This window comes from Lampetra fluviatilis, chromosome 26, assembly GCF_964198595.1.
Source record: "Lampetra fluviatilis chromosome 26, kcLamFluv1.1, whole genome shotgun sequence".
Classification (NCBI taxonomy): Eukaryota; Metazoa; Chordata; class Hyperoartia; order Petromyzontiformes; family Petromyzontidae; genus Lampetra; species Lampetra fluviatilis.
In genome coordinates, this window is record NC_136300.1 from 131,750 (window position 1) to 149,843 (window position 18,094).

The 18,094-nt window shown below is 42.8% G+C and overlaps 1 protein-coding gene across 3 annotated transcripts; it reads left to right on the plus strand.

Moving 5' to 3' along the window:
* Nucleotides 1-717: 717 nt before the first annotated feature.
* Nucleotides 718-17,033, plus strand: NUP93 (nucleoporin 93). Of its 3 annotated transcripts, XM_078868423.1 has the most exons (23): nucleotides 718-839; nucleotides 1,597-1,695; nucleotides 1,908-2,088; nucleotides 4,262-4,379; nucleotides 4,595-4,657; nucleotides 4,762-4,890; nucleotides 5,356-5,430; nucleotides 5,517-5,609; nucleotides 6,637-6,776; nucleotides 7,252-7,384; nucleotides 9,449-9,606; nucleotides 9,720-9,885; nucleotides 10,164-10,257; nucleotides 10,768-10,959; nucleotides 11,843-11,969; nucleotides 12,876-12,948; nucleotides 13,313-13,357; nucleotides 13,535-13,651; nucleotides 14,265-14,383; nucleotides 15,021-15,138; nucleotides 15,830-15,913; nucleotides 16,014-16,142; nucleotides 16,662-17,033. In XM_078868423.1, coding segments are annotated over exons 2-23 (2,463 nt in total). In that variant the 5' UTR covers nucleotides 718-839; nucleotides 1,597-1,694; the 3' UTR covers nucleotides 16,770-17,033. The 3 variants fall into 3 exon arrangements, with proteins under 3 accessions (XP_078724549.1, XP_078724550.1, XP_078724548.1); XM_078868424.1 differs by lacking the exon at nucleotides 1,597-1,695 and having other exon boundaries at nucleotides 718-870; XM_078868422.1 differs by lacking the exon at nucleotides 1,597-1,695.
* Nucleotides 17,034-18,094: the final 1,061 nt, after the last annotated feature.

Below are 18,094 nucleotides of genomic sequence, written 5' to 3' on the forward strand. Positions count from 1 at the left end.
CGATATCCCTGTACCGGTATTAGTATTATTCCTACCAGCCCACCCCGCAGGGTCCTGTTTATTTGCCATGTGGTTAGCTCCCATACTGTACACAATGTTAAACGTTTAAAAATATACTTTTGTATTTTGAGGGGGGGGGGGTCACCATGAAGTGTGTGGCGTCAACCCGCATACAGGACTGGCCAGAATCGATATCTGGTGAGGGTTTATGGTGTCGATTAAACGGGAATAGGCCGATTCAAAAGAAATCTACAACCTTCGATTGCTTTGCTCGATTTAAATATTTTAATCTTGGCGCGCGAGCGTAAGTTTTTATTTCCACCGCGCGTTGGGCTTTATTTTAATGAATGAGGTAATGATCGAAGTTTTATTTCCATTTGTATATGTTATGTTTTTAAGTTTTAAGAAGTTTTTTTACATGTATTTTCCCCCCGGGCAACGCTGGGTACTTCCCGCTAGTTATGAATAAAACGCTGGTGAACAAAGTTATGCTATGTTTTCAGAACAAATCCCAGTGTGTTCAAAACAAAACCCCTGATCACTTCAAAACAACCCCCCATTCTGTTCACAACAAACCCCCAATCTGTTCCGAGAAGAGCTCAGGCGGCTCAGCACGTCTCCCCCTTGTGGTTGAGAACAGAAACTGCATTCAGCTCAGAGCCTTGTGCATCAGCACCGCGGTGCCCGCCGGGAGCGTGGGTTCCACCAATCAGAGGTGAGAGAGAACGCGGGACTCCGGGCTGCGTGCACGCTTCTACACCCCGTGGAATGATTTGTTGTTGTTAATTTATAACACAAACACATTTAACAGCTCCATCAGCGCCGCCGAGAAAACAGCAGTACGTTCCGGGGTCTCTTTTAAACAATACCGTAAGAGAGCGCTTTCCTTAAAGCAGGAAACCCCGTGGAGTGACAGTCGCGTAAGGCCGTAGATGAAGCACCGGCTGGTCCTTGCGGCATTGCCGGAATCGGAGCGCCCCCCTCCCCCCCGCGGCTAGGCCGAAGGCCCGTCCCGAGGTCGCGTACAGTTATTTTCCATGAGTGACCGCACGTACAATTTAAACTAATCAACGGTTTATTTGAACAATGAATCGTGCGGTGGTCCTGTAAAACGAGTTAAAATACTACATTACTATTGTAAGGATGGGTTATTGAATCGCACTCGTTCTGTTTGCGAAGGAAAGCCTCACGAGTTTCAGGATGTTTCAGTAGAGTCCTGCACTTGGGATATTTTAACAGGCCCATTAAAGAATGGCTAATTAAATGAGAGAAAATAACTTTAAAGAATGCATGTTACGTTATATTGTTTTGTCGCTAAAATTAAATTGGAAACCAGGTCCGTCTTTCCGGCATCTCAGGACCATTTGAGATACAATATCGTGACCAGCCAGCAGTGGCTGATAATGGTGATTCGCCTTCGATTCATATCCTAACCAGGTTTCACAATTATGAAAATCCTTGTGGGTAGACTCAGTCTTTCAACCCTTCTGGATCGATAACATGAGCACCATTTAGTGTAGAGTCAACAGGGGTTGTGCTATGGATAGAATTTGGCCTTCTGTAGTAATGTGCACTTTCCTCCACTCTGACCCAGAGGCTGTCTACAGGAGCTGACCCATGCTCGTGTGATTGGGAAACCAAGCTCGACTTGAGGTTTAAAAGTACTCGTGAACCCCCTGAAGAAGCCTATATAAAGTTAGTGTTGTTCAGTTAATGTGTAAACAATCACACTTACCGGCAGCGGACAGTAAGAAAACGCACAGTAAATCTCACGCTTCCACTGTGGTGAAGTATGGTCACATGATGTGACCGACACGGCATGGGGACGTCTTCAGTGGATTTAAAGTTGCCTGAGTATTAAAATAGTTTTTCATATGACACTTTGATGTGTAATGGTGTGTGTCCAGTGATGGACATGGAGGGGTTCGGTGAACTACTGCAGCAGGCCGAGCAACTGGCAGCTGAAATCGAGGGAGTGTCAGAACTGCCTCAAGTGGAGCGCAATCTGCAGGAGATCCAGCTCGCCGGGGAGCGGCTCCGCTCGCGAACTCTCACTCGCACCTCCCACGATGCCGCCGACGTAAAGGCGTAAGTGTAACGATGCGTTCATCTGACGACAAAGAGTGGACAACGATGCATCTGTTATTATGCTTTAGATACATGCACAACATCCTGCATGTAAGAATATTTTTGTTGTTTATAATACTACTGGAATGCAATTTATCATGCGCAGGGGTTGTGAGTCCTGCTGTGGAGAGTTCTAACCGTGAGCTGTAGTCCAAAGTGACAGGAGTCAAGAGAGATACAGTGGACGACTGAAAGTGGAGTCACAGTGGCAAAGGCAGGTGATCGGGAAGCCAGTTTGAGGGAAGCGAGGCAATTTACCCGAGGATGACCGGCCGTCGAGGTCGACATGGGTGAGCTTTTGTTAGATTTCTTGGGGATCAAGCAAGGACAGTTGCAATCGTCATGGCGAGATCTAACTGTGCTGCAGGTGATGGTATTGGCGATTTCATTGGTGATGAGTGGACATGAGGACAGAGGACCCTAAGGTGGTATTTGCAAGATCTGATGATGTGGTTGGTGTGGCTGTCGAAGGATAAGGTAGAGTCCAAAGTGACACCGAGGGGCTTGATGTGGTCAGATAAATGGATGGGGGAACTTGTGCTTTTTATATCAGAAGGGACCGTGGAACCTGATGAGTTGCTTTTTTCTGGTGCCGATCTGGATGGCCTCGGATTTGGAAACATTCGTTGAAAGATCATTGGCCTAAAACCACTGCTGAAAGGTAGCAGTGCACTCTGGTCCAGAGGTTTCGGTGGAATCAGCTGACACAAAGAGTAGGGTGTCATCTGCGTAGGAATGGCATTTGACACCAAATAACTTAATGAGGTACGTAATTTTGTTCTTCTTGGTTCTTTCGGTAAAGTCACGTAGAAGGGAAATAATAAAATAATAAAAATAAAACATAATAAAATAATTCTCACGACGTTTCGGCGACAGCGCAAGCAGCCGTCCTCCCCGACAGACCTGGTCTTCACCTGAGGACGGCTGCTTGCGTTGTGGCCGAAACGTCGTGAGAATTATTTTATTATGTTTTGTTTTTATTATTTTATTATTTCCCTTCTACATGACTTTACCGAAAGAACCAAGAAGATGAATCCCTGCAGTCACGAAAGCTTTAAATCGAAATTTTGTTCTTGTGTATGGAATTATGTTTAGGAGCGAAATGCTATTGTCAAGGTCTTGTCGCCACGAGAGGTAGTGCAGACGATATGACATGTGTCCAGTCTATAGTGGTTGATTATATAGGCCATTGTTTGGATTGCATGGCCACAGTTGCGCTGTGGCTTGTCTTAAAATTTTCCATTTATGAAGATGTGTTTAGCAGCCAGTTGATTTTCTGATGCGGTTGATGGCCAATTGGATAAATGCAGTGGTCTGATGGTCGGCGGACTGAAAGGAGCAGAAGTTGGAAAAGGAGGTTATTTGGTCTTTAAGCTGGATGAGGGCAGGGCATTCCAGGAGCTTGGAGAGGGTGAACACATCTCAGTAAGCTAACCAGAATTTAGTCAGAATAGTGCTCGAGTGGGTGATCACCATATACAACAGGTTGTTCATAGGATACAGGTTATGTTGTGGGCAGCAGTGAACATTGTACGCTACTACTATTTTCCATCTACGCTGCCCTTTACCAATCTACAGACCAACATGGTGAGGTGTGGCCAAATAGCTCTCATACTATGTCAAGGTTCTCATTTCATATATTACGAGCCAGATTCACATCTTGGAGAAATAGGCAAAACCCTGGTGGATTTTCCCCACCTGTTTTCAGTGGTGGAGGTAAAAGCAGGTTTCCACAAAATATCAGGAACATTCGCACACTTGAACCTTATGACGGTACCCCCGGGGTTCCATAGTACCCCGGCTCTCGCATAATGTCCGTGATGCAGTCATTTTTAGTCTGGATGGTCGGCGATGCGGCAATCGACTCATCTCAACGAGCTGTACACGATGCAGTATTCACAGTATGCTAATGTTTGGCGTTTCCACATCGTGGAGTAGCGCTGATTTTGGATTGATTGGTACCCCATTTACAGAGTAAAGTACACCCCTGGAAAAAATAGTGTCCGAGAAATAAAATATTTAATTGCCTTGGCCATTTTTATTGGGTACCCCGGGGTCCCGCCATAAGGATCACTTGTAAACATTTGGTCAGTGTGTGTGTGTGTTTATTTCTTCCCGTAATAATGGAATGCAGGTCTATTTTATTGGGCTCCAAGGGCCTGGACATCTCAAACATTTCCCATCGCCTTGAGAGCCTGAGCGCAGTTACCACCTTTGAGCCCCTGGAACCTGTGCGGGACACTGACATACAGGCAAGCCACTGGCTGGGTGTTTTTACTGCACACTCACACCTTGCATATGATGTAAAGCGAAACTCATTTTGAAATGCTTCGTAATACCATATGCTCGATCAGAGTTGTGTCTTTAAAGCAGTAGCACTTGATTATTACTGTAAGGCGATGTAAACAAGTTATGTTATTCTAATGCCATACTGCTCTTATCCTAATATACAAATGCTCTTATTCAGGGATTTTTGAAGAATGAAAGGGATAATGCTTTGTTCTCGGCTATTGAGGAGTCCAGAAGGAGGGTGAGTGAACATTATTATTTTCATAAAACGAACCACTGAATGTTCTTTCTGGTCACAACCTTTTAATTTATTGTTTGTGAAACGTGCGCATATGCTTTATACAGACCTTTGCTCAGGCTGAGAAGTACCACTGGGATAACATGCTGGTAGAGTGGGAGCAGGAGAAGCAGCGAATACTCAACACTTTGCTGGGATCTGAGGAGGACATGTTCGATCTTGCTCCAGAGGCAGAGGTCTGGTTCCCAGTATCTGGCAATAACATTAGCATTCATATTGAATGTTAACATTTCTGTTGAGTGGACATTGTACCCCAATATATTTTTATTTGTATTTTTCAGGGCATGAAAAATAGATATGAAACATCAACTAAAGGTGTATAAATGTTGATACGTGAAGTCTGCACCATTTCTGTTTCATAAAAGTTTAAACTGTTGTCAACTTCATTGTTTTCATATTCTTTTAATGGGAAATATACCTTGGTTGTCAAGATGTTTAAAAAAAAAATTATTTCTTGTTGTAACATTCTAACCCGCCCCGACTGGACATCTGTGAAAAAGAGCTTATAGCTCATCAGATTTCGCCAGGATAAATATATATTCTGATTGTGATCTATCATTGAAACATGTTACTGTTCATGTACAGCGCTTCACTATGCCCTCATGTAGCTAAAACCAGAAACTCCCATCTCCTTTTTTCAGCGGAGCATTCTCACGGACACCGCCCCTCCAGGCCGCAGCTCCATGGACAGCACTGAGATAGCCTATGCACGCCAGGTGAAGAAGACACTTTACCTGCCTTATCCATTTCATATTAATGATCCTATTTCTTCGCTAATAGGAGGGTGAATCTTCCCACACAGGTGTACGTCTACAATGAAAAGATTGTGCAGGCACAGATCCGTCCCAGCCTGGTGGAAATGTTTGGCGGCGTAGCTGACAAACTTGACGACAAGGTATGATGGGTACCCAAAATGATATCTACGTATTATATACATGGCAAATTGTGAATGCGTTCATAGAAAATAAAGTAATGTAAGCAATGCAAAATGTGATACTATTATGTGCCGTTCTTTGCAGTTTTAGGGTGTCAGGCCTGAGCATTAAATAATTCCGAAGTGGATAAAAAAAGCAAGTAGAATTCTGTGAATTTTCATATAATTGTTATAAAATATATGGACTTTAATGTTGGAGTATTATGTGTTGCGTTATGTGGTATTGAGGCCATGTTTCGGCACGTTAGGGCTTTGGGATCAAGCCAGAAGATTATCGTGTGGATATTCTACCGTTACCTCACTATATCTACATCTGTCTTAAACCTGGTATTGTTGATATTCTGTGATGTGATTATTTGTCTCAACGGAACTGCAGATCCCCCATTAACTGTGATCTTCTCAGCTAGCTTACTGCGGCCAATATAATTATATACTTACATTCGTGGTCTGGGATTTTTCTTATCAAGTTATCGCATCTGTTTGGCTGCCTTAGGGGTGCTCTCAATTATAATCTGGAATTGGAACATCAAGTTGCATGGCAGCCAGTATTTATTGTTACGTACAGCTGGTTGTTTCCTGTTCCGTGACCAATCTGTAGTTGTCCTGGTACCTCGAGCCTGTAATTAGGTATTGGCATTACACAGTGTATACGTTTGACTTAAAATGACCATTTTCTATGACTGTATCTTGTAATCAGTTCTTCCACTAGAGGGAGGTCTAGTTATTTGTGTAAATAGGATGGAGGAGGGCTGGTCTTGGCAGACATTGGACCGGTCTTCACAAGTCCAGCAACTAAACAGAAGAGCAGATACTGTAAGGGCAGATCTTGGAGGGCGCGTGTACCTGCAGCAACTGCGGGATCTAGCATGGGGTGGAGAGCGTTGGTGATGTGTGGTGGCATCAACAACTCTGGCTAGAATGACATTTTATCTTTTCATTATGCTTATTTTCAATGTGGTTGCATTTGTTCACGTGTGTGTATGTATAGAATGTGATAGAGCTGTGGTCGATGGTTCAGCACATGACTGATGTGCTTCTGGTGCCAGCCAAGGACACTTTATCATGTCGTGTTAACAAGGAAATGCAGTCTGCTTTCGTCCGGCAGGCCCTGCTGTACCTGGAGCAAAGGTGTGTTTGTGAGGTTCACTGCTTCAACTTTTGAGGACACATCAGACTTTTAAATTGAAAATCACACCTCATGAAGCTGAAAACTGTAACTGCTTGCAAATATATTCTCTCTTGTAAGCGTGGGCTCTACGCTGTGCAGAAATGTCACCTGCCAGGCAGTCCCTGTTTAATACTGTCAATGACTTCTGCATCACATGATTTTGGTGATATTTGTAGGTGGCGTCAGTGGTGTTTTTTTCCCTTTTCTACTGCATTTCAACATTTACAAGCTGTATATTTGCTCAGTTGTGTTTTTTTGTGGGAATGATGTGGGCTTTTTAAAGAAAACATTTCCTGGAAAGGTCCACCCCTGAATTGGCCTCATGTTCAAGGACACACTAGTCAAAAGCTCTACAAATGTGATGATCTTGAACGAGGGCATTACATTGATTAAACTGTGCCAAAAGTTCACCAATCATAAAATGTCTGCCAACAGCTACAAGAACTATGTGATGACGACGGTGTACGGGAACCTGCAACAGGCAAAGCTGGGCGGAGTGCCGGGGACCCTTCAGCTCATCCACAGCTTCATTAACATCAAGCTGCCTCCTCATCTTCCAGGCCTTCAGGTTCCTTGTCTTGTAGAACACTTGTAGAGTCCACGGCCATGCAATAACAGGCTTAGAAAATATCAATTACTGTACACAAATTGGAATCCCTCATGTAAATATTTAAAAAATTATGTTTTTGGAGATACAGAATAATGAAAATATTGTAATAGATGAGAATAAGTTGTTCCCCTTTTATCTGGCAACAAAACAGCTGTGTTAAGTTGTTAAAACACCAAACTGAAACCTTTTACAAGGAATCATGTCTGCATTAACCACAATACTTGTGGTCAAAATGCAAAAAAAAACTTACTTGATAATATATGCATTGTCATGCAGACATGATTCCTTGTAAAAGGTTTGAGTTTGGTGTTTTAACAACTTAACACCTGTTTTGTTGCCAGATAAAAGGGGAACAGCTTATTTTCATATTTTGGTACTGGCAAAGGAGGTCCCATGATATTATAATAGATAATAAAGATATGAAAATGGGAAACATTACCATCCTCATCAGCCATCTATAAACTGTTGAATAGAGGCATCCACATTGTCACCATGCCTCGTGGTCCTCCAATGCCACAATCCAACTTGCGCATGAGCTGATCTCATCGCTGCATCTCCACGGAGGTCGTCCTCTCGGGCATGTTGTCTCCTTTGCCATTTCAGCAGAAGTCTTGTCCATCTCCTATATATAATCCCCTGTAGTGGTGTATCCTGGCCAGGGCCACTTTTTAACAGTCAAAAAGTATGATTCTGCGTTTGTTCTCTGACCCATGTGTTCTTATTCTTAGGTTTTTTCGGTAAAGTCACGTAGGATTCCCATCATTAATCTCTACATGCTTCTTGGAATATTTTAAAGCTTTTTTCCCCCCTTTATCTTTAACAGTCCATGTATCCTATCTATATATATAGCAGGTAATTTGCACTTGTTGAAAACGTTCTTCTTTAAGAATACAGGTTTGTTGCTTTTCATTGTAAAAAAAATCCCTACATTCTGCTTTCATGCACCACTTAATGTTTGTCAATCATTTCCTTGGATATGCATATTTTTTTTGTTTTCTGGTTGTCTCCAACAATTATTTCCTTTTGTTTGGCGAACCTGTTGTACATGAATTGTTGTGCATCTTCAATTGAAAGTATTGTTTTTGGTGGTGTGAAATAATACGAAAGTAATAACTAAGAAAAATAAATTACCAAACGAATATTACAATGAATACTCCTAAATTTTACTATTCATTTTTATTTCATAAATAAATCAACAGTTTCAGTATTGTAGCCATAATGCAGATCTCATTTATTAATGTTGTTGAAGATGAGCCTATGTTATTTTACACTTTAAAACATGATAAGAAATAGCTTTTGAAGCAATATTAAAATGACAATGCATACACTTTTTTTAATGGTTGCATTAACTGGAAAATAATCAACGGTGGTATAATAATAATAATAACAGTGAAAGTGTATTTGTTTTCATTGTGCTGGCAAAAGCAGTGGTGCCATGGTTCATGCATTGCAAACTAAACGATTTTTTTTATTTAACCAGGTAAGGCCCACTGAGCTAGAAAATTATTTTTCAGAAGCGACCTGGCCAAAAATTATAGCTCAACGAAGTGGCTCATCATCACGTGGAAATTAATTGCAACCAAATACTCTAAATGCACGTTTCTAAATGTGGGGGGGGGAAAGCAGAGGACCTGGAGAAAACTCCACACGACCACAGGGAGAACATGCAAACTCGAAATGTACAGGTGTCAGGGTTGGGATCGAACCCACGACCTCCTGTATACCAGGCGAGGTAGTTAACATCTAGCCACTGACCTCAGTCTGAATCCTGGTCATGGCTCATATAAATAGCAATTGGTATTTGAAATGTTTATGCCATCTCTTTCACCAGTTTACATTTCCCCCATGGCTAACACGGCTTGGGGAGGTCTTCATCCTCTTTTATAATTATGTTTGCAAAAGAGTCATGCATTCCTGAAGGCAGAGTCTTATGTTTATTTTCAAGCAATTCACCTGTGTAGAGGAGCTCCTTAGTTTGTGGTTCGTTTTTGCATGACCTTTCACTGTGGTGTTGTTTTGTAGGACGGGGAGGTTGATTCTCATCCCGTGTGGGCCGTGCTTTACTATTGCCTGCGCTGCGGCGATGTCACAGCTGCACTCTCAGTGGCCAACCGCTCACAGCACCAACTCGGCGAGTTTGTGGGCTGGCTACAAGAGTACGCCCAGAGCCAAGACCGCATGTGAGTCATAGTGCCATTGCAACAAAAATTTCTATTTATTACACAGTCATGCTATTAGATAGAGCTGATTGCTTATGACTACTGATTTGTTCTTTGGATGGATTGACATGCAGGCTTTCCCCAACCTCGGCGAACCGCTTGCGCACGCATTACCGGCGCGCGGTCAGGAACGGTACGGACCCGTACAAGCGTGCCGTGCACTGCCTGATTGGCCGGTGTGACGTCACAGACTTCCACGGGGACGTTGCTGAGAAAACGGACGACTTTTTGTGGCTGCGGGTAACCTTATTTGCTGTATTGTCAGATGACAAACAAAACTGGAAGTGCATTCGTTTTGTGGTTTGTTTTTAGCTTAGCAGACTACATCTACATGTGAAAATAGCAGCTGGCAAATAAGTAAAGTAGTTCAGATATGATAGTGTGAGTCAAAAGGATTTTTAGCCAAGCTAAGGCGCTTACTCAAGAAAATAGCATGCTTGGTGCCATTAAAATGGTAATGTGTGTGTGCGTATAAAGGCATGTTTGTCACTGAGCTGTTTTCGCTTTGCTATGCACAGCTTCACCAGGTGAGCTTCGAGGAGGAGGCTGGACTGGGGACACAAGACCGCATATCACTGCCGCAGCTACAGACACAGCTTTTGGAGGAGTATGGTACGATACTGTGTTTACTTTCAAACTTCGCTTCTGGCTGTAACTCTAATATACAGTATTTTATCAATATTAATTGCTAGCAATGCGCACGTCCTTTGGACGTGTCCCTCCGTCCCGCCTTACCCCTCCAGCCAGCATTTTATATATATAAAATGTAGTATGATTATTATTCATTGATTATTTTCATTTTGTCAAGTGACCTAAGCTTTCAACAGCAATGAAAACAGACATTGGCTTTAAACCACTTACGTAGTTGGAAGGTAGACTGTTACATAATTCATCCCTGGGGTCTCACGGTTAGTATATTCTTAGCACAGGTTGAAATTTAACTCCAAATCCTGCAGGGCTCTCTGCTGCTGTTGTTCATAATCTGATGCAAATATCATGAGTTTGTGGTGGGCTGGCATGTTGATGCGTGTCTCTGTGTATGTATGTATGTTGAACTTGTTTCGCAACGTATGCTGATGGGAGGTGCGTGTGTGTTGCACCGTGATCTGCGTGTACATGCAGGGGAGACGCACTTCTCGGCCGGCCAGCAACCCTTCCTCTACTTCCAGGTGCTCTTCCTGACGGCACAGTTTGAGGCGGCCGTGGCATTTCTCTTTCGCGTGGAGCGTCTGCGGGCGCACGCCGTGCACGTGGCGCTCGCCCTCCACGAGCTGAAGTTGCTGCTCCAGCCGCCGCTGCAGGCGGCACAGCTGTGTACGTCTGCTGCGCTCGCATGATGCACGACGGTGGCGATTGGTAGCAACCATGGCTGCTGCCTCTTATTGAAAATAATATGCATCCCCGCACCCATCCCACAAAAAAAACATGGCTTTTGTATTCTTTGGGTCTTTCAGTAAAGTCGCGTAGATAGGTTCAAAGAAAATAACAAAAAACTACGACGTTTCGATCGCAACACAAGCGTTCATCATCAGGAAGCTTTAAGTCAAGATTTATGGCTTTTGTAGATATGATACGGATGTATATATGTTGAACTTCTTTCGCACCATACGTAGCCAACCGCCAGATGGCCACAGAAGCGCGTCTAAAAGCGCGCCATGTGGTAACCGTCTTTGATCGCCATGCTGTGTGTCTCGTGTTTACCAAAACTATGTTGAAGCTTCATTTGAGAAAAAAGTGAATTGCTGTGTGTGGACCATACAGTTAGAGTATCTAAAAAACTAAATAGAATTTTCATTTTTGCTTGTTGCAATAACTTGCATCAACAATATTGCAAAATCAATTGTTTGCTGTTTGTGCACCAGCAAACCCGTGTTTTTAATCTTATACCTGACGAATATAAAGTAGCCATGTACACCCCACCTACATCAACCAGCACTGACCAACGTGGTGAGGTATGGTCACATCGGCGTGAGATGCCCCTCATCCAGAAATGGATTAAAAAAAAGGGCCTTGCATATTGTGATTAAGTCGATTTTTTTGTTTTCTTATTTCCTCTTATGCTTAGTCAATTAAAAAATAATGTCGCTAATATTGCTCCCGTTAATCGGTGCCTTGACGAAAATGAATGCCATCCAATGGACACCTTTAAGTTGAGTGGATGAGGAGGTAATGATTGTGACGATGGCGGGGTCGGCAGTGAGCAGAGAGTCCAACGATCCTGGTCCCATGCGGCGTCTTAACCTGGTGAGGCTGCTGATGCTCTACACGAGGAAGTTTGAGGCGACTGACCCACGGGAAGCACTTCAGTACTTCTACTTCCTGCGGTCAGTGATTTTTTTTTTTGCTTCCCCAACAGCGCTTGCACTTATAATGTCCCCGTGGCAGATGTGTGCGCTTGAATCAGTCTCGTTGAGATTTTGCTCTCATGATTGTACACATTTTTTAAAGTGTTGTAATGTACTCTTATTGATTTTATAGTAGTCCTTTGTGCGTGTTAAGTTGTTTATACCTTTGTTTGCTTTAGAGCATCCTATTGCCTGAATGATTTAACGGTTTTAAAAATGTGCAAATGTGTTTTTTTATGTATATTTATATGTTAAACAGTTTGCGTTGGTGCGTTGTTTTGGTATATTTGGAAGATTGTTCAACCTTGTTGGTAACATAAAAAAATGTTTTTGCAAAGATCTTATTATATATTATATTTTGTCGTCCACATTCAGCTTTAAGAAATGTAAGAGAGTAAATAATAGCTGACAGGTTTTTACACACAGGCCAGAGACTACGAAGAGGCTGTTTGTAGGTCTGGCAGGAGAGCACTGCATGTGCCTCTTGGCAGTGTGTGAAAATAATCTTTGGGAGGGGGCTGAATTTTTTTTAATTGTTAGAAATGAAATATAAAATGTTGAGAAAATTAATGTCTGAAAATGAAAGAGCGCTAGTTTATCACTTGCGGATCACGAGGTAGACTTTGCATGCCCCAGGGGCGTGGGGCACCTACGTGCACTACTCGTCGTGTCCCTGCACTCATTCCAGAGATCGTAGAGAGATTTTTACCGTACAGACTGTGTATTTCAATGCAAGCTGATAAATAGATTGGAAAATGGCTAAACCTTGTTAGACCGTGCCACTGCCATGGCATGTGCCTTTGCTTTTATGCTGGAATTTTAGCGCATGTGCTATGACTGATGGGAGTTGAGCATTCGTTTGGGGTTGTGCATTTTTCTTGGCAGTGCGGAGAAAGATGGACAAGGGGAGAACATGTTCATGCGATGTGTGGGGGAGCTTGTGATAGAGACGCGGGAGGTATGTATTTCGATTACCGTGCAAATTATTTTTTACGTGTGGGTGGAGACACAAAAATGTACACGTGCTAATGTATATGAATGCAATTTCAAAATAAATACAGGAATATGTTTTCTTTGTGTTTTCATATATATAATAGAGGCACATTTTAAAGGAATTTGTCATAACAAATGTATATTGGCTTCATAATAGCCTTATATGTTTTATTTTTGAGCGTCACTGTAATAGCCCTGTGAGAGTCGTTTTCACGAACAAATCAAAAGCATGAAAGCAGCTGGCGAATGTAATTCAGCAATAGTTCGGCTCATAGTTGCAACTGTTCAGTCTTCATTTTAACTAATGGCTTTGACTTCTGTGTGTACAGTTTGACATGCTGCTGGGGAGGCTTGAGAGGGATGGGACCAGGAGGGTAAGATTTGAAAGTCAAAAGCATGGCGACTTGCGAGCTCTCCGCCAATCACTATAAGTCTGCATCTTTGAAAAGCACAGCTGATTTAATTAAATCACGTGTTGCTTTTGGTTCGGTCTTTTCATTGTTTTGCTGTCATTGAACCCTGCTCCTGTGCACACGTGTTCAAACTTACAGCCGGGCGTGATCGACAAGTTTTCTCAGGACACGAGGGGCATCATTTGCTCGGTGGCAGCTGTGGCTGAGACCAAGGGCCTTTTTGAGGAGGCTGTCAAGATGTACGACCTGGCAGAGGTACCTGCAGGGATGACAACTTTCATTGCCAACCAAGCAGAGGCTTGTAACTGATAGGCATGATTCAGGATCACGATTTGATCTAACAGTTCATATATTTATATTAACACTGGAATACTGTTGCAATCATAGTGGGTGCACGGGTCACAAGAACTAACTACATATGACGTACATGAATATATTATAATTGGTTCTTGTGTGCGATTCAATACATGTATCATGAGTGTAGGAATAGATTTTAATTGATGATTTTTGCATTGTAACACCTATTGAGGCTGATAATTGACAAATGCACTAAAATGCTATACACTTTGCTCTGGTTAAGTTTGGATCAGCTTGGTAAAATATTGTCAAGCAACCCCACCATCAACGTGGTCTACATCATGCAATGGATTGACATAAGGATATGCATGACTTATTATTTATTCCATGAAGATGAACTTACATAGGAGAACTACTCTGAAGCCGGGATGGATTTCATTTTGCATTTTTATTGTGCATTACCTCTTGTGCCTCATGGCGAGAGAGTGCTGATAAAATCCAAGCCCATATGTGCTGTGCGTGTTGCTCACGCTTTGCGCTGATAATGTTGCTCTTTGTTGTGATGGCACAGAAAGCTGACAAGGTGCTTGGGCTGATGAACCAGCTCCTGAGCCCCGTGGTGTCAACCCAGGGTGCCCTGCACTCCAACCGCGATCGACTCAAAACCATGGCACTCGGCATTGCGGAGAGGTCAGTGCTCACATGTTCTGGAGCAAGGGACACGGACAACAACACATCAGCTCGTGCTTGTTCAGTTAATTAGCTGCTTATTGTTGATGCTGTTTTGCAGCAATTTGTTTTTCTACAGCCCATGAGCAAATAACCTCGAATGCTTTCAATGTGGTAAGATGTCGTAAGCTAAGCAGCATTGATCCTCTTTAGTGCTTTTATGGGTGACGACTACACGCCAGGTTGTTACAGGCAGCGGCGGCGGGGCTGTGCTGCGTTGTGGGCAGCGGAGGACAGTGCAACAAAATAAATGTTTGTACTGCGCTTCTATGCTTCCACATGTTTGTTCCCTGTATTCACACCACACTAACCAGCTTTGTGAAGTATGTACTGACCAACCTGGTCAACAATGGTAAATAGCCTCGATAACCCGCACGGCATGGGGAACCCCCCCCCCCCCTATATAACAGTGGGTTTGCAAATAGAGCTTTACATATATGTGTACATATTTTCCTCTAATAAACTTATTGGACTATTGATTATCACCTTTGTTGGTTGATCTTTGTTTTGAGCGAAACAATTTGTTTATTGTTGTTCGTTCACCTAAGTACATAGGTCTTTTCTGTTGACACATCCGCATGTCTGCGCGCACACACAGGTATCGAACTCTGCATATCAGCACGGACAAGAGGATCGGTGCAACTTTCTATTTGCTTCTGGACCTCATGACCTTCTTTGAGGAGTACCACGCGGGCCAGGTGGACAGAGCCATGGATGTAAGGCTTCACACACACTCGGAGGCAAATCTCCATGGCGTGGCCTAGAAATACACGAACTATTTATCCTGCCGTAGTTGGATGAATTGTCATGATTCAGGGTTGTGGTTCAACTCAAGAATATTTGCTTTTCTCTCGTTTCTACTGTTTAGTTTGTACCATCTCTATCGTATATTATAACTCTCATTCTCTGTCATTTGTATCCCTGCCAATTTATCGAATTAGTTTTGTCTTATTTGTGTATTTAGTTTATATTATACTCTTTGGGTCAAGATTTAGTTTATATTGTCTGTTGCATATGTACCACCTGTCTTTTTACATTCATGACCCTAAATGTAACACTAGCATACATGCATGAAAATGTATCGTGAAAGTAAGAATCGATGAGTAAATGCATTGTTACATATCTAGTAGCCCATGTATTGCTACTGCTACAAAAATGGTCATAATCCTCCATGTGTCTCGTGCCTGCAGAAGAGATGCTACAGCAAACAAAGAGTGCATTGTGTTAATTTTTTAAGAAATGCACAATGCGCTCTTATCCCACCAATGCCGTAGCAGATGAGAGGCTCCATTAAATAAATATAATTCGGCTACTGACCTTTGTGCCCTTATTTAGATGAGTGGATGTGGAATCTGCAGTGATGCCTTCATCACAGTGCTGCATGGTGTACGCTGTTATCACCGGCAGGTAATGGAGCGGTTGAAGTTGGTGCCTCTTGACCCAGACAGTATTGACGAGAGACAAGCTGCGTTTCGGAACTTCTCAGATGAGGTACGCTGTTTTATAAATCGGCTTGTTGATTTTTTGCAAGCACTGTAAATTCAGAGTGACCATTAACTAAGACGGCATGCACGTGCATCGCTTGGCTCAGGTGCGCAACAGCCTGCCGGATGTGCTGCTCGCCACAATGAACATCCTCCTTACCAAGTACCGCCGGGCCAAGGCGGTTGGGGGTGGCGCCCCTGCCAGGCCACAGAGGACCGCCGACGACATGGACGCAGTGAGTGTGCATCCCACCCAGTATATCCACACAGCTGTGCCACGTGTCTCCCTCGGTAATGCTCGACTAATGAATGGCGAACGGTCCTCAAAAATCTTGATTTGAAGCTTTCGTGACTGCAGGAATCCATACTCCTTGGTTCTTTCGGTAAAGTCACGTAGATTGAATATTCACGCAGATAGAATTTTGTTTTTCTATTTACTTGACTTTACCGAAAGAACCAAAGAGTATGGTCCTCAATAAGTAATCTTACCTGACCCACTGATGAATAATTTTGGAATATATAACCGTGGACTTGCACACCTAATGAGCCAACGAATTTACTGGGGGCTTCGATGCGAATCCATTCGTGCGTTTCTTCTCAGCGGCTTCAGAAGTGTAATTGATGGGAGAGAGCGATGATCGACAAGGCGGTGTGATAGCCTGATCCCCCTTTGTGTCGTGGCGCTGCGCTGTGATTGCATTTTCGGGTCGGAATAATTATGTGCATGCTGTGCTGTTCCTGTGTGCGTTTTGCAGCTGCGCAGGCAAGCGCAGGTGCTGCTCATGTTCTCGGGCGTCGTTCCGTACCGCATGGTTGGTGATACCAACGCGCGCCTGGTGCAGATGGAGTCTCTCATGAACTGACCACTCCTGCTGGCCAAGCAGGGGGAGGGCAGTGCGGAGTGGTGTTGTGGTCTTTGCCCAGTCAGTGATCATCAAAATATGCGTAACCATACACGTTGGTTGTGGAGTTACTAAAAGGAGGACGATGTGTTCTGCGCACAATAGGTGCTTAAAAAATTTACACGGCATAATGTGTTTTTGTTATTTTTTGTGTTACTTTTTATGACGTTGTTGACCAAAAGTGTACTTTCAATTATAATAAAAATGGAGCCCATAAAGGGGTGAATACAATGTGCACATTTCCCTTGCAACTTTATGTTATGTCTAGTGGTATTTTCCCAAGCCTCTAATGGTTACGAGTGGTTGGATAGCACTGAGCGTATGACATCATAGCAGTGGGACAGCGTGCAGTGGAGAAGTTATGAAATGAGAATCACAGCGCTGATTATGCTAGAGGCCTGCTGCGTTGGACACATTTCTGAAGTGAAACCACAAATGTGGTTTTGGTAAATGTGGAAAAACTATTTCTTCGGTGCAGCATCCACCATCTGTTAATGGGATGCATTTTCACAGTAAATCTAGAAATTCTGGAGAAAAACTTTGAACCATATTTTTTCACTGATAACACTTGCGTTAAGCACGCCTAATACGGAGTTATATGAGTGCCAACAGGTTTTGAATTACGTTTTCCAAATAGCTTCTGCTTAAACTCCAATGTGTCTGACATGGCATTTGAGAAATCTGCTGGGGCAGCCACTTAATAGACAATGCCATGGAAGAATGCCATTGGTGTATGTCTATTTACCTTGGGTTGAAGCTTGATTTATACCTATTAAAACCTGAGTGAACTATTCAAGTGGGATTATTATTAATAATGCGTACGTTTTATAGTTTTTTTTATATATACTTTAAAGCTATGACAGTTTGTAATTGTTTTGCACAGATGGCAATGGAATTTCATGCTTGAGTGTTGGGGTTTATCGGTGATGAGTTGGTGATATTTATTATTCTCTATTGCCCTTTATCCTAATGTTGCACTTTTACATTGATATTGAGAGTTATTCCAGTGTGGTGTCAAAAATATACAGTCCATTTAAAGTCCCTGCCTCTGCCATAGTTCTCTCCATTGTAGGTACACAATGGATAATGGAACCTGACATACTCATGCCCTTTTTAATACCCTTTCTGTGTTAATAATACTCTATCTTTCCAGAAATGGAGCCTAGAGCCTTGAGAATTTATTTTTTAACCAAGAGTGCATTTTCCAAGATATGCTGACCCTGTAAATTACACACCACTGACAGGTCAAATATTGAGTGATTAATCGGTGAAAACATTTTTTTTAT

Excerpts from the sequence above, each read along its gene's own strand:
- NUP93 (XM_078868423.1), top strand. Across the intron at positions 10,960-11,842 it reads GCTGCAGGCGGCACAGCTGT|TGAGCAGAGAGTCCAACGAT; the intron begins GTACGTCTGCTG and ends CGGGGTCGGCAG. Across the intron at positions 11,970-12,875 it reads CAGTACTTCTACTTCCTGCG|TGCGGAGAAAGATGGACAAG; the intron begins GTCAGTGATTTT and ends TTTTCTTGGCAG.